The sequence below is a fragment of the Carassius carassius genome, chromosome 39 (genome assembly GCF_963082965.1).
Source record: "Carassius carassius chromosome 39, fCarCar2.1, whole genome shotgun sequence".
Lineage (NCBI taxonomy): Eukaryota > Metazoa > Chordata > Actinopteri > Cypriniformes > Cyprinidae > Carassius > Carassius carassius.
This window is the reverse complement of record NC_081793.1, coordinates 27,237,067-27,250,112: the sequence shown is the minus strand read 5'-3', so window position 1 is coordinate 27,250,112 and position 13,046 is coordinate 27,237,067. Positions and strand designations below refer to the sequence as shown.

General features: G+C 37.7%; 1 protein-coding gene across 1 annotated transcript in view; it reads right to left on the bottom strand.

Moving 5' to 3' along the window:
- The window catches only part of LOC132121705 (disintegrin and metalloproteinase domain-containing protein 12-like), a 104,169-nt gene that overhangs the window by 41,131 nt on the left and 49,992 nt on the right, over positions 1-13,046 (bottom strand). Inside the window, exon 4 of the mRNA XM_059531416.1 lies at positions 2,633-2,711. Coding sequence (XP_059387399.1) covers positions 2,633-2,711 — 79 coding nt within the window. The remainder of the gene's footprint in view (positions 1-2,632; positions 2,712-13,046) is intronic.

Sequence of the window (13,046 nt, the reverse complement as noted above, 5' to 3'; positions counted from 1 at the left end):
TCGTTTGTCTACAGCAGTAACAATACGGCTGAGCTCAAAGGAGTGTATGGCAGTGTGGCACTGTGCTCGCCATGATGTCCTGTCTGCAACCATCTCTTCAAGGTCATTTGGGTCCATATTGCACAGTTTCAAATTGGCTTTGAGGCCGTCCTTGTAGCGTTTTAGTTGCCCTCCTTGAGAGCGCATGCCACTCTGGAGCTGTCCATAAAAAACCTGCTTCGGTAGGCGTGAGTCTGCCATACGTTCAACATGTCCAGACCAGCGAAACTGCGCAGCAAGCAGGAAGGCCTCAATACCAGTGATGCCACAGGTCTGAAGTACCTCAGTATTTGGGGCCTTGTCCTGCCATTTAACATGTGCAATACGACGGAGACAGCGCATATGGAACTGATCAAGTTTTGTAATCTGCCGGCGATAAATGGTCCAGGACTCAGATCCATACAACAGCACAGTGAGGATGACTGCCTTATATACTGCCACCTTTGTGTCCAGTCGAATGCCGTGCTCATCCCATACTCTCTTGGACAGTCGACCGAAGGCAAAACTAGCTTTTGCGATGCGGGCACTGATGTCGGAGTCCGCTGTTGTATCAGCTGCAAGAATGCTACCAAGGTAGCAGAATTTGTCAACGGCCGCCAGCACTGTCTTACCTGCAGTGATTACCGGTGGATTGGAGTTTGACTTGTTCACCGCTTGAAGCATGACTTCTGTCTTCTTTAGACTGACAGTAAGCCCAAACCTAGAAGCTGCAGTTCTAAAACGATCGAATAGTGACTGAGCTTCGGTAAGGGTGTGCGCCATCAGTGCACAATCATCTGCATATAGGAGGTCACGCAGAATTGCTGAATGTGTCTTTGTATGAGCCTGGAGCCTGCGTAGATTGAAGACACAGCCATCTGTACGGAACTGGATTGGAATGCCCATGTCGCAGTTCTTAAAAGCCACGGACAGCACCATGGAAAAGAAGATGCTGAATAACAGTGGGGCAAGCACACAGCCTTGTTTGGTGCCAGTGGAGATGCCAAATGGGTCAGACAGTTTGCCATCATCCAGAACCTGACCAAGCATGCCATCATGAAATGAACGGACGATATAACAATGTGAAAATACAAATCTGAATGCTTCTGAGTCCCAGTCACTAGGTTTGATTCCCAGTTAATGCATGGACCTTCAATGCAATAGATGTTAATTTGGATAAATGCATCTGACAATTGAAAAATAATAACAAAAACAACAATAATAAACATTTGATATACATTTAGTCATTTGATGCTATATATATATATATATATATATATATATATATATATATATATACACACATATACACACATAGGCAGACTTTTTTATCCACATTAACTTAATTTGCATCAAAAGTATACATTTTAAATGCACAAATGAATGCAAAAATAAATAAATACCTCACTAGAATTCAGAATACTCTGACTTTGTCTATGTACCTCTTTTGAACAATCTCTCAAAACCTACAAAAAAAAAAACTGGAATTTGTCTTTATGTGTATGTGAGAAACATCAATTTCTGCACTCAGGTTGACAGAGCATCAGTCTGATTTTGTGTTCCAAAATCCCAAATCAGTTTATGAAGCCCAAACTCAGCAATGCTCCCTCTGATGACATCCAGGTTGAGGAGTGCTGATGTTTCTGGATGACCTTAACTCTCTTTTCCCATCCAAACAAAGCAGGGGTGCACACTGCTGAGAAAATCTGCTGAATATGCTGAAGAAGTTACAATGGTTAATGAAATCTCACCCTCCGGTGTTGTGAAGTATCTAGTGTTTAACTATTATATCATTACGGAGGTGCTCTGAGTGGTTTAGACCATTGCTATGATGTTGCTTGTTGCTCTGAGTGGCTTAAGATAGTTGCTATGCCATTGCTGGTTTGCTCTGAGCTAAAGTGAAATAACAGCACACCTTTCTTTAGATACCAGCAAAAGCTCAATAAAACAGGTTCAAACTTTGTTTAAATCTCTAATCCTAACTAGCAGCAACAGTAAGATATAATTGCCTTGCCTATTTTCTTGAGCTGTATTTCTAATAGCGCATGTTTTCTTTTCATAAAGAGTTTGGCTCAAATTGTCTGGCGAGGGAAGCCAGCAGTCCACTGGAGAGCAGACTGAGGAAAACAGGTTCAGTGACCCAGAGGTGCTCTCCAGAGGTTTGCTCTTACAAGCCTTCAGGCCTCAATGTGTCTTTTACTCGAAATAGTAATCTGAGCTGCAATCTAAACACTTAAAACACACAGAGGTGCATCATGGGTGGTTTCTGCACTCCCGGTGGCCCTCGCTTGACCACCTCTTCTCTAAAGATTTTGACAGAAGATCATCCAGATGTCGTGAGGGCGGAGATCAGTGATAAGATATTTTAGGTGGGATCTTAACTGCAGGTTTGGTTTAGATAAAATAGAAGGTCTGAAATGAGCACATACAGGAAAGAAATATGGGCTTTGCATCATGAGTTTAAAATATATGCTATGATATGTCTCAAACACACACACACACACACACACACACACACACACACATACACACACACACACATATATATATATATACATATAGGAAGTGCAAATTGTCAAATTTGGATGGAAGCAGCGGTTGCTTGTGCTCTTACCATGACATTCGGTGATGTGGTGATGGCACTTCCATCCTCCAGGTAATGTGTTTCTGTGTAGTGACTAGCAAACAGCCCTCTGCAATACAAATACACACAAAACTTTGTTACTTTCACTAGTTTTTACCAACAATATTTGATAAAGCTCAAAAATATTAAAAGTTATAGACACTAAAGTGCCTTGAATTTTTTTTTTACCACACTGAATTTGTATTTATTTTTTTAGATTAAAAAAATACATGATATCAGTCCTGGAGCAATCTAGAAAAGTAATGGGTTGAAAGCCACATGTCTCATGAGTTTCTATTTCAAATCTGAAGAAGATATCATGAAAAATGAGATTCCTGCAACCATTTTTCTGAGACTATGTCTAGACCCCCACACCCCCCCAAATATAAAAAAATATTTACAAACTGTACTGACGGCTTCTATAAACTATTTTATTCATTAAACATACCACTTCATATTTTTTTCAATTATAAAACACTAGACAGAAACTTGGACATCATATAAGTGATTTATTTGAGCACTAGAAAAATACCATAAGAATAATTTCAATAAGAAAAATAAAAAAGATTTAACTTTGTACGCCAATTACAGAACATCCTGAGATTGCTAGAAATGCAGCAATTACAATGAATTACAATGAAAATATGTGCTGATGTGCTGATGGCCACTTATACAGATGGTAATAACACAAATACGCCATAAAGTCAATAATCCACTTCTCTATTCATATAGATGGAGTTCATCTATAGCCGTGAGAGATGTGCATACACAGTAATAGCGAGCTGATTTGGGCTGATTTGCACTCAAACAGATGGTAATCATGCAGATACATTCACATTCAACATAAAACACACTCTCACATATATGAAAACTGTTGGAAAATAAAACAAATAAAGAAAAAGGCGATCGAAGTTCTGTTTTAGCATATATTTTTTGACTTTTTTGACATCACTTCCTGTTTGTTGTTGGTGGCTGTACTGCGTTTGAGCTCCGTCACTATATTCTTTTCATTGACTATTTTTAACTCAAAAATCAATTTTATACATCATCGTTTCCGTTTATATAACGTGTGAATATATCCTCTATTGTATTCTGCAACAAAAACAATCAGAGCGCCTCGCTATCACTAGTTTTATTTTGATCTCCCGGGTCCGCTATTAGCTTTTAGCCCGTTAGCATCAGCAAGCGTGGTTGCAGCTAACTGCGCTTACATTGCTAATACTCTATTCACACACATTACCACTGCTGTACTCACTGTTACGTGCTTTAATGGTGGATGAATGTCTCCACTCTGTGCAGCTCGAGCTCGAGGCCGTGGGAAAGCAGATTCGTGACCTGGAGGTGAGGCAGGCCCAGCTGAGAGAGCGGAGAGCCGCGCTGGAATCATCCCGGGCTGACGCTCACAAGTCCGGGGTAAGTATACCGCGTGCTGCTAACAGTCCCACCACGTCTACACCGTGTGTTTCTCTGCACAGGCCCGGTGCACCCAGGACGCGATCTTCCCAGATGTCCTTCACTGCGACGCCGGGACACCACGGACTCTGGGTGCATCCCGGGCGACGACTTCTCCCCCTCCTGCCTTCGACATCTCCATCCGGAACCGCTTCGCTCCCCTCCGCGAGACAGGACGCGACGCTGTGATCATCGGAGACTCCATCGTCCGACACGTAAGTGCTACGTTAGCCGAAGGTAAAGTGCACACTCATTGTTTGCCTGGTGCTCGTGTTCTCGATGTTTCTGCGCAGATACCCGCGATCCTGAAGGCCGACGAGAGCCCCAGAGCGGTCGTGCTTCACGCCGGGGTTAACTACACCACGCTGCGGCAGACGGAGACGCTGAAGAGGGACTTCAGCAGCCTGATCGAGACTGTTCGCAGCACGACGCCCGCGGCGACGATCGTCGTGTCAGGACCACTGCCCACGTATCGACGAGGACACGAAAGGTTCAGTAGACTTTTTGCTTTAAATGAATGGTTGTTATCATGGTGTAAAGAACAGAAACTGCTATTTGTTAATAACTGGAATCTTTTCTGGGAGCGTCCTAGGCTGTTTCGCGCTGATGGATTACACCCCAGCAGAATCGGAGCGGAGCTGCTCTCTGACAACATCTCCAGGACACTTCGCTCCATGTGACTGGTAAGACAATTCTCTAATAACTATTATGATGAGTTTTGTTCCACCCGCTTAAATGATAAAAGTACTTGCGCTGTAAAAACTATTAAGACTGTGTCTGTTCCTCGAATAGTGAGGTCAAAATGTAATGTAGGATCTAGAAAAATCTTATCGTAATTAAACCAGAAAAATGTAAAGTAAATGAACAAAAACAGTTTTTAAAGTTTGGGCTCATAAATATTAGATCACTCACACCCAAAGCAGTTATTGTAAATGAAATGATCACAGATAATAGTTTTGATGTACTCTGCTTGACTGAAACCTGGCTAAAACCAAATGAATATTTTGGTCTAAATGAGTCTACTCCACCGAACTACTGTTATAAGCATGAGCCCCGTCAGACTGGTCGTGGCGGAGGTGTCGCAACAATATATAGTGATATTCTCAATGTTACCCAGAAAACAGGATACAGGTTTAACTCTTTTGAAATACTTCTGCTAAATGTTACACTGTCAGACATGCAAAAGAAATCTAATGTATCTCTTGCTCTGGCTACTGTGTATAGACCACCAGGGCCGTATACAGAATTCCTAAAAGAATTTGCAGATTTCCTCTCAGACCTTCTAGTTACAGTTGATAAGGCGCTAATCATGGGAGATTTTAATATTCACGTTGATAATGCAAATGATACATTAGGATGTTTACTGACCTAATAAACTCCTTTGGAGTCAAGCAAAATGTCACCGGGCCCACTCATCGTTTTAATCATACACTAGATCTAATTATATCGCATGGAATCGATCTTACTGCTATAGATGTTGTACCCCAAAGTGATGATATTACAGACCATTTCCTTGTATGGTGCATGCTGCGTATAACTGATATTAACTATATGTCTCAGCGTTACCGTCTGGGCAGAACTATTGTTCCAGCCACCAAAGAAAGATTCGCAAATAACCTGCCTGATCTATCTCAACTGCTATTTGTACCCAAAAATACACATGAATTAGACGAAATTACTGACAACATGGGCACTATTTTCTCTAATACATTAGAAGCTGTTGCCCCCATCAAATTGAAAAAGGTTAGAGAAAAACGTACTGTGCCATGGTATAACAGTAATACTCACTCTCTCAAGAAAGTAACTTCTAGTCTTGAACGCAAATGGAGAAAAACTAACTTGGAAGTTTTTAGAATTGCATGGAAAAACAGTATGTCCAGCTATAGACAGGCTCTAAAAACTGCTAGGGCAGAGCATATCCACAAACTCATTGAAAATAACCAAAACAATCCAAGGTTTTTATTTAGCACAGTGGCTAAATTAACAAATTACCAGACGCCACCTGATTCAAATATTCCACCAACGTTAAATAGTAATGACTTTATGAATTTCTTCACTGATAAAATAGATAACATTAGAAATACAATAGCGAATGTAGATTCTACAGCGTCTAACACTTCAGTTTCATCCGTCGCATCCAAAGATAAACTGCAGTGCTTTACAAATATAGGACAGAAGAGCTAAATAAACTTATCACTGTATCTAAACCAACAAGATGTTTATTAGATCCTGTACCCACTAAATTACTAAAAGAGCTGTTACCTGTAGCCGAAGAACCGCTTCTCAATATCATTAACTCGTCGTTATCTTTAGGTCACGTCCCAAAACCATTCAAGCTGGCGGTTATCAAGCCTCTTATTAAGAAACCAAAACTAGATCCTAGTGTACTGGCAAATTATAGGCCTATTTCAAATCTTCCATTTATGTCTAAAATTTTAGAAAAAGTTGTGTCTGCTCAATTGAGCACCTTCCTGCATAAAAATGATCTGTATGAAGAATTTCAGTCAGGTTTTAGGCCCTACCATAGCACAGAAACTGCACTTGTTAAAATTACAAATGACCTGCTCTTTGCGTCAGATCAAGGCTGCATCTCATTTCTAGTCTTACTTGATCTTAGTGCAGCATTCGACACCATAGATCATGACATACTCATAGATCGATTACAAAACTATACAGGTATTCAAGGGCAGGCTCTAAGATGGTTTAGATCCTACCTGTCCGATCGCTACCATTTTGTTTATTTAAATGGGGTGTCATCTCATTTATCATCAGTAAAATATGGAGTGCCACAAGGATCCGTCCTAGGTCCCCTTCTATTTTCAATATACATGTTGCCCCTTGGTAATATTATTAGAAAATACGGAATTAGCTTCCACTGTTATGCTGATGATACTAAGCTATATATCTCAACGAGACCAGATGAAACTTCCCAATTATCTAAGCTAACAGAGTGTGTTAAAAATGTAAAAGATTGGATGACAAATAATTTTCTCCAATTAAATTCGGATAAGACAGAGATATTAATTATTGGACCAAAAAACACCACACAGAATCTTGTAGATTACAATTTGCAACTAGACGGATGTACTGTTACTTCCTCTACAGTCAGAAATCTGGGTGTTATATTGGACAGCAAATTGTCTTTTGAAAATCATATTTCCAATGTTACAAAAACTGCATTCTTCCATCTTAGAAACATTGCCAAGCTACGAAACATGTTATCTGTTTCTGATGCAGAAAAGCTAGTTCATGCATTTATGACCTCTAGACTGGACTATTGTAATGCACTTCTAGGTGGTTGTCCTGCTTCATCAATAAACAAGCTACAGATAGTCCAAAATGCAGCAGCTAAAGTCCTTACGAGGTCAAGAAAATATGATCATATTACCCCAATTTTACAGTCTCTGCACTGGCTACCTATTAAGTTCCGTATCAGTTACAAATTATCATTACTTACCTATAAGGCCCTAAATGGTTTAGCTCCTGCGTACCTAACTAGCCTTCTACCACGCTACAACCCATCACGCACCCTAAGGTCAGAAAACGCTGGACTTTTGGTAGTTCCTAGGATAGCAAAGTCCACTAAAGGAGGTAGAGCTTTTTCACATTTGGCTCCCAAACTCTGGAATAGCCTTCCTGATAATGTTCGGGGTTCAGACACACTCTCTCTGTTTAAATCTAGATTAAAAACGCATCTCTTTCACCAAGCATTCGAATAATGTATCTCTTAAATTGTGAGTATAGTTGCATCTGCATTTTTATTCTTTAGCTTGGGTTAAACTAATTTTACTTTGTTGGATCAGCAGCTATGCTAATGATGTCTCTATTTTGTTTCTATGTTTTGCCACGGGATTTACATCCCGTGGTAACTAGAATTTACACAAGCTCCAGTCTGGATCCAGAACACCTGAGAAGAGATGATGCTGACCCTCAGAGGACGCCAGATGATCCTAACCTTGAATCAACAAACAGAACTAACAATTATTGCTACATGTGTGACTGCATCATATAATTACTATTAATTAATAATATTGATAGTTCATCGTCTAGCTGACTACGTCTTGTATTATTATTATTTTTTTTTATTTTTTCTAAAATCCTGTCAAACGTGCACAAACTACTAGCTACTACTAAATATTGTAGAAACGTAATTTTCTGTAAAGTTGCTTTGTAACGATTTGTATTGTAAAAAGCGCTATACAAATAAACTTGAATTGAATCTATCAGTTGACAGGTGCGTCAAAGCGTGTCACGAGAGAGCGCCAAAATTCAAATAAACACTTTCACTTTTTTTTTTTTTTGTGGATCGTCTCATTCTGTGTGTGACACTGTACGCTATAAAACCATGCTGTCACACAGATCACCCTATCAACTGCATAGCATCAGTCTAAAATCACTCAGATCACCCTAGCAACTGCATAGCAACAGTCTAAAATCACTCAGAGCACTCTAGCAACAGCATAGCGACAGCGTAAAGCCACTGTATCTTAACGTGCAAAAACTCTTTATTTTCACTAAAAAGTGATTTTCAGCTACAGACACCACAGACACCAGCAGGGAGTTTTACAGTCAGTCCCAGTGTTTTGTATTGCTCCTCTTTTTTGTTTTTTTATAATCGTATTTAGCACGATTCAGCTGCAAATGATCGTGGATCAAAGACAGGTGGCAGAGATCCCTCAGCCTGTAAAAGCATGCCCTATTTCTCTCTCTTCCTCGTCTCCCTGCTGAGATAATATTCTGATCAGACCATTACCAACATCTGCACCCGATCGCTCCTCATGCAGCTGTGCTTTCTTAAGCAGAACCTGAACATGACCAACTCATGAATAGGATTACAGCACTGCTGAGTCAGAGAATAACAACCCCCGGTAAAAACACACACACACACACACACACACAAACACAGACAGGCTTCTGACGGTAGAAAGTCTTGGTCACTTTACTCAGACCATCCACTTCATCAAGAAAAGACCGTCTGATTGGCATGTTTAGGGTGGGTGATGACATTACACTAATTACAATAAAATCTTTTCAGTTTGTGGTCTGCATGTAATGTATATTGTGGAATAAAGTGTGAAATTAATTCTTCTTACTGCATACTGCACATGACATACTAGTTTTCAGCTTCCAGGAGAAACTTGTCCATCTTTCTCTCACCAAACTTCACCCTTTTTCCCTTGAACCTGTACTCTCTTAAATTGAATTAGATTATCTTAAAGCCCACAGTGGGGCTTCATGTGGAAAAATCAATGCAACCCTGCAGCGAATTTACAACAGAGAACAAACATTTGAAACCAAAAAGAGCTTTTCAGATCTAAAGAAAATCGCATAGAGTTATGTCTGAACTATATGCCATGAACCAGAATATGACGGTGATTTAATTGATTTTCAAAAGATTAGACGGCCCTATAATTGAATGTATTGTTCTGACAGCAAGAAAATTAATTTCTGATTAATGTTTATCATAAAAAACAATATATTCTGTCCTGGTTCCCATCCCGAATTCTGATTGGTCACTAGAAATCTTTTGTAACATTATAAATGTCACTGTCACTTTTGATCAATTTAAAGCATCCCCGCTGAATAAAAGTATTAATTATTATCAAAAAACGGATTCAGATAACAATTATGAACTTTAGTTTAAGGAATAAATCAAGGAATCTTAATGAATTTACTCAGTAAAATAGCGTTTGTGTTTCACAATATGCATTCATTGTTTTTTTAAGCAATAATAGGATATGAATATGGGATTTTTAAAGGAGGTGCAGAAACTCCATGACTCATTAATTCTGTAGCCTGACCTCTCATCCCTTTCCATTTATTTACAATGGCCGGCTGTTTAATTGGTCCCACCTCACACTGTTTCACTATGTTTCACATAGTAAATGTGATTAACAACACATGTAACTGCAAAACAGCATTCGGCAGGGGCTTAGTAGTGTCTTAAAACCCAGGAAGGGACAAGATGTCTTAAAATCTGCTGCTTGATCACAGACGTACTGACAGATGAAGCTCTTGTAATCACACATGCAGCAAAAGCAGACTTACAAGCACAAACTTTTAAATCAAAAGAAGCAGAAAATCAAAGTCCGAACTACAATTTGAGGTCCGAACAACTTCCAGAATGATTCTCAAAGGTGTATTTGTAGGCACATGGTTGATTCAGCAGGTTCAACTCAACCTATGCTATATCGTCTACAGGCCAAAAATAGGATTTATCTTTCTTTTTGATCTCTATTTTGGGTTTGGGCTTAGAAACAAAACTGCACAGGGTTTGCATTCCTTTGGAACAATTAACTTCCATGACTTTTCTAGGACTCTTACTGTAATCTTTTTTTTTTTTTTAAAGGATTTAATAGAGAATGCATTTACCAAGAAAAAAAATATATGTACATATATATAGTTAATATAATTTTAACCAAGAGTAACTGGAAAAAATATACTATATAAATTGCATGACCTTTTAAGTCTTTTACAGGCCTTAAAAACCGAAAATGTTAACATTTTGAATGACTGTGGGACCTCTGTTTATAACTATCAAAATCAGCAGTGCATTTCCACTGAAAGGATCATCTAATGCCTTCCAGAAACTACTAAACTAAACTGAATCAGTCATTAATAACGTATAACCATTAAACTGAAGAAGCCGATGAAGACCATGTGTGCATCCTTCATTTGTGGCAGATTTATTCATTTAGCAGATGCATTTATTCAAATCAGCTTATAAATGAGTACAAATACAAACACATTAATCATGAGGAAACTGTGGGAAAACGTCCAAAAGAAACATCCAAATCAGCAAGACAAATACTAAATGCATTCTGCATTTACAAATGGAAAATACATTTTCTGTCATTATATATTCACGCTTGAGGAATATAGTAAATTAGTCATATGGCCCACTCACGGTTCCTTTTTTTACCTTTCTGAACATTACATTACATGTTGGGTGAAGTTAAACCACTACATAACATCTCATCATTAACATCCCAAATCCTCATTACGTCTCAATAGCTCGTCCATTAGCTAGTTCCAAAACAACATACATTCAGTCAAGAAACTGGCTAAAATAGAGGTTACGATTACAAACAACTATAAATATTTCCTCACTGACACAGTATTACAATGTTTCTCTGACCATTTTCTAATTTATTTTTCAATTATTCATATGAGAAGAGACCAAACAGAGCAAAAGATTAGCAATACTTTGTACGAAAAAGAAAAAAAGATAAATAATTCTACCTTTCATGCTGTGGAAAGATGATTGCAGCAAAGCCACAAGCAAAAAAAAACCCTAATCAAATCATCAGTCACTAGGGAAAAAAAGACACAGCAGGGTGCTGTTCATTCCCTATGTCACTTAATGCTTTGTGTTTCTTGCAAGATAGAAAACTAGAAAGGGACACGGCAGGGGTGGACAGAGGAAAAACAATAGCACAGGTTCTCTTAAAGGAATAGTTCAGCCTAATATGAAAATTAGGCATAATTAGGTCCTAATTTACTCACCCTCACGTTATTTTAAAAATACAACAACACCTCAGAATCAACCAAAGAGGACGAAAAACACACCATAAAAGCATTACAAAAGCAGTCCGCACAATGTGTGCTATATTCCTAGTCTTAAATCACTTTAAGACAACATTATGTGATGAACAGACTGAAAAGTACATCTATATTCACTGATAATCTTAAAGCTTGGAATGTTTTGCCTGAATTCATGTCCAACGATTTTTTTGTGCATAATTTTTTTATAATAATAATATATATATATAATATTATAAATAAGATATTTAATAATAATAATTATTATTATTATTTAAATAAAAAGTGGTAATTTATAAATTATTTAATTAATAAAAACTAAAAATTATATTATAATTTTTGTTATTATACAATAATTATTATAAAATAATATTATAATGTATTTAACTTAATTATATAAAATATGTTATATTATTGTATTTAATGTTTTCATGAATAAAAATCAATAACATTTTCATATAAATTATTCTAAAGTATTTAATGATTTCATTTTAAATAATTACAATTACAAATGATTTAAATTACAAATATTTAATACTTTTCACTTAAGTGACATTTACACAAATAAGTATTTGTATAAAAATGTTAAATATGCATTTAAATGATTTTTCAAAATTGTTTAATGTGAGTAAATAAAAATTACTTTGTTTATATATATATATATATATATATATATATATATATATATATATATATATATATATATAAATTAGTCACTAACTCACCTAAGTTACTTCAGAAGACTTGTAATATTGAACATGATAGTTTGTCTGTCTTTGAACTAAAGATCTGTTCACAATGAATGTTTGAAAGAAACTGGAGCTGTGTAAAGATGCTTAAAGAAAATATTCTTCTTTTGTGTTCTGCATAAAAGAAAACAGCATGAAATATCAGTTCGGAACAACATGAGGATGAATCATCACAGAATCAATGATTTCTTTAACACTGCAGCTCTGCCAGCTTTAAATGAAGAGCAAACACACTGGAACACGTGAGCCTGATTTTATTTTCATGGTGAGGTAAGACACATCCAGGCAGGAGTCCAGCCCTTCACTAGAGATAGAAGGATAGACAAAAGAGAGGAACGAATGACAAGGGGGGCTGGACCAAATTATTTTCCAGGCCTTGGCTGACTAAATGTGAATTCAGCTGGAAGTAACTTGTGCCCATCTTGTCAAGGACAAAGCACAGTTTTCTCATGCTTCTTGGGAGAAATCAGGTCACGGCTCGCTCCAGAGCGTCTCCTCTCACGCAGAAATTAGTTCCTCTTTATCATCCTGCACATCTGGTTGTCCTCTTATCTGATAATTGGAAGATGGATTAGTAATGCAGAGTCTGTATTAAAGACCTCCATTTAGCATTCTCCATTGATAATACCTCAAATCATGCAGCCAATGAGGAAAGGTGTGCT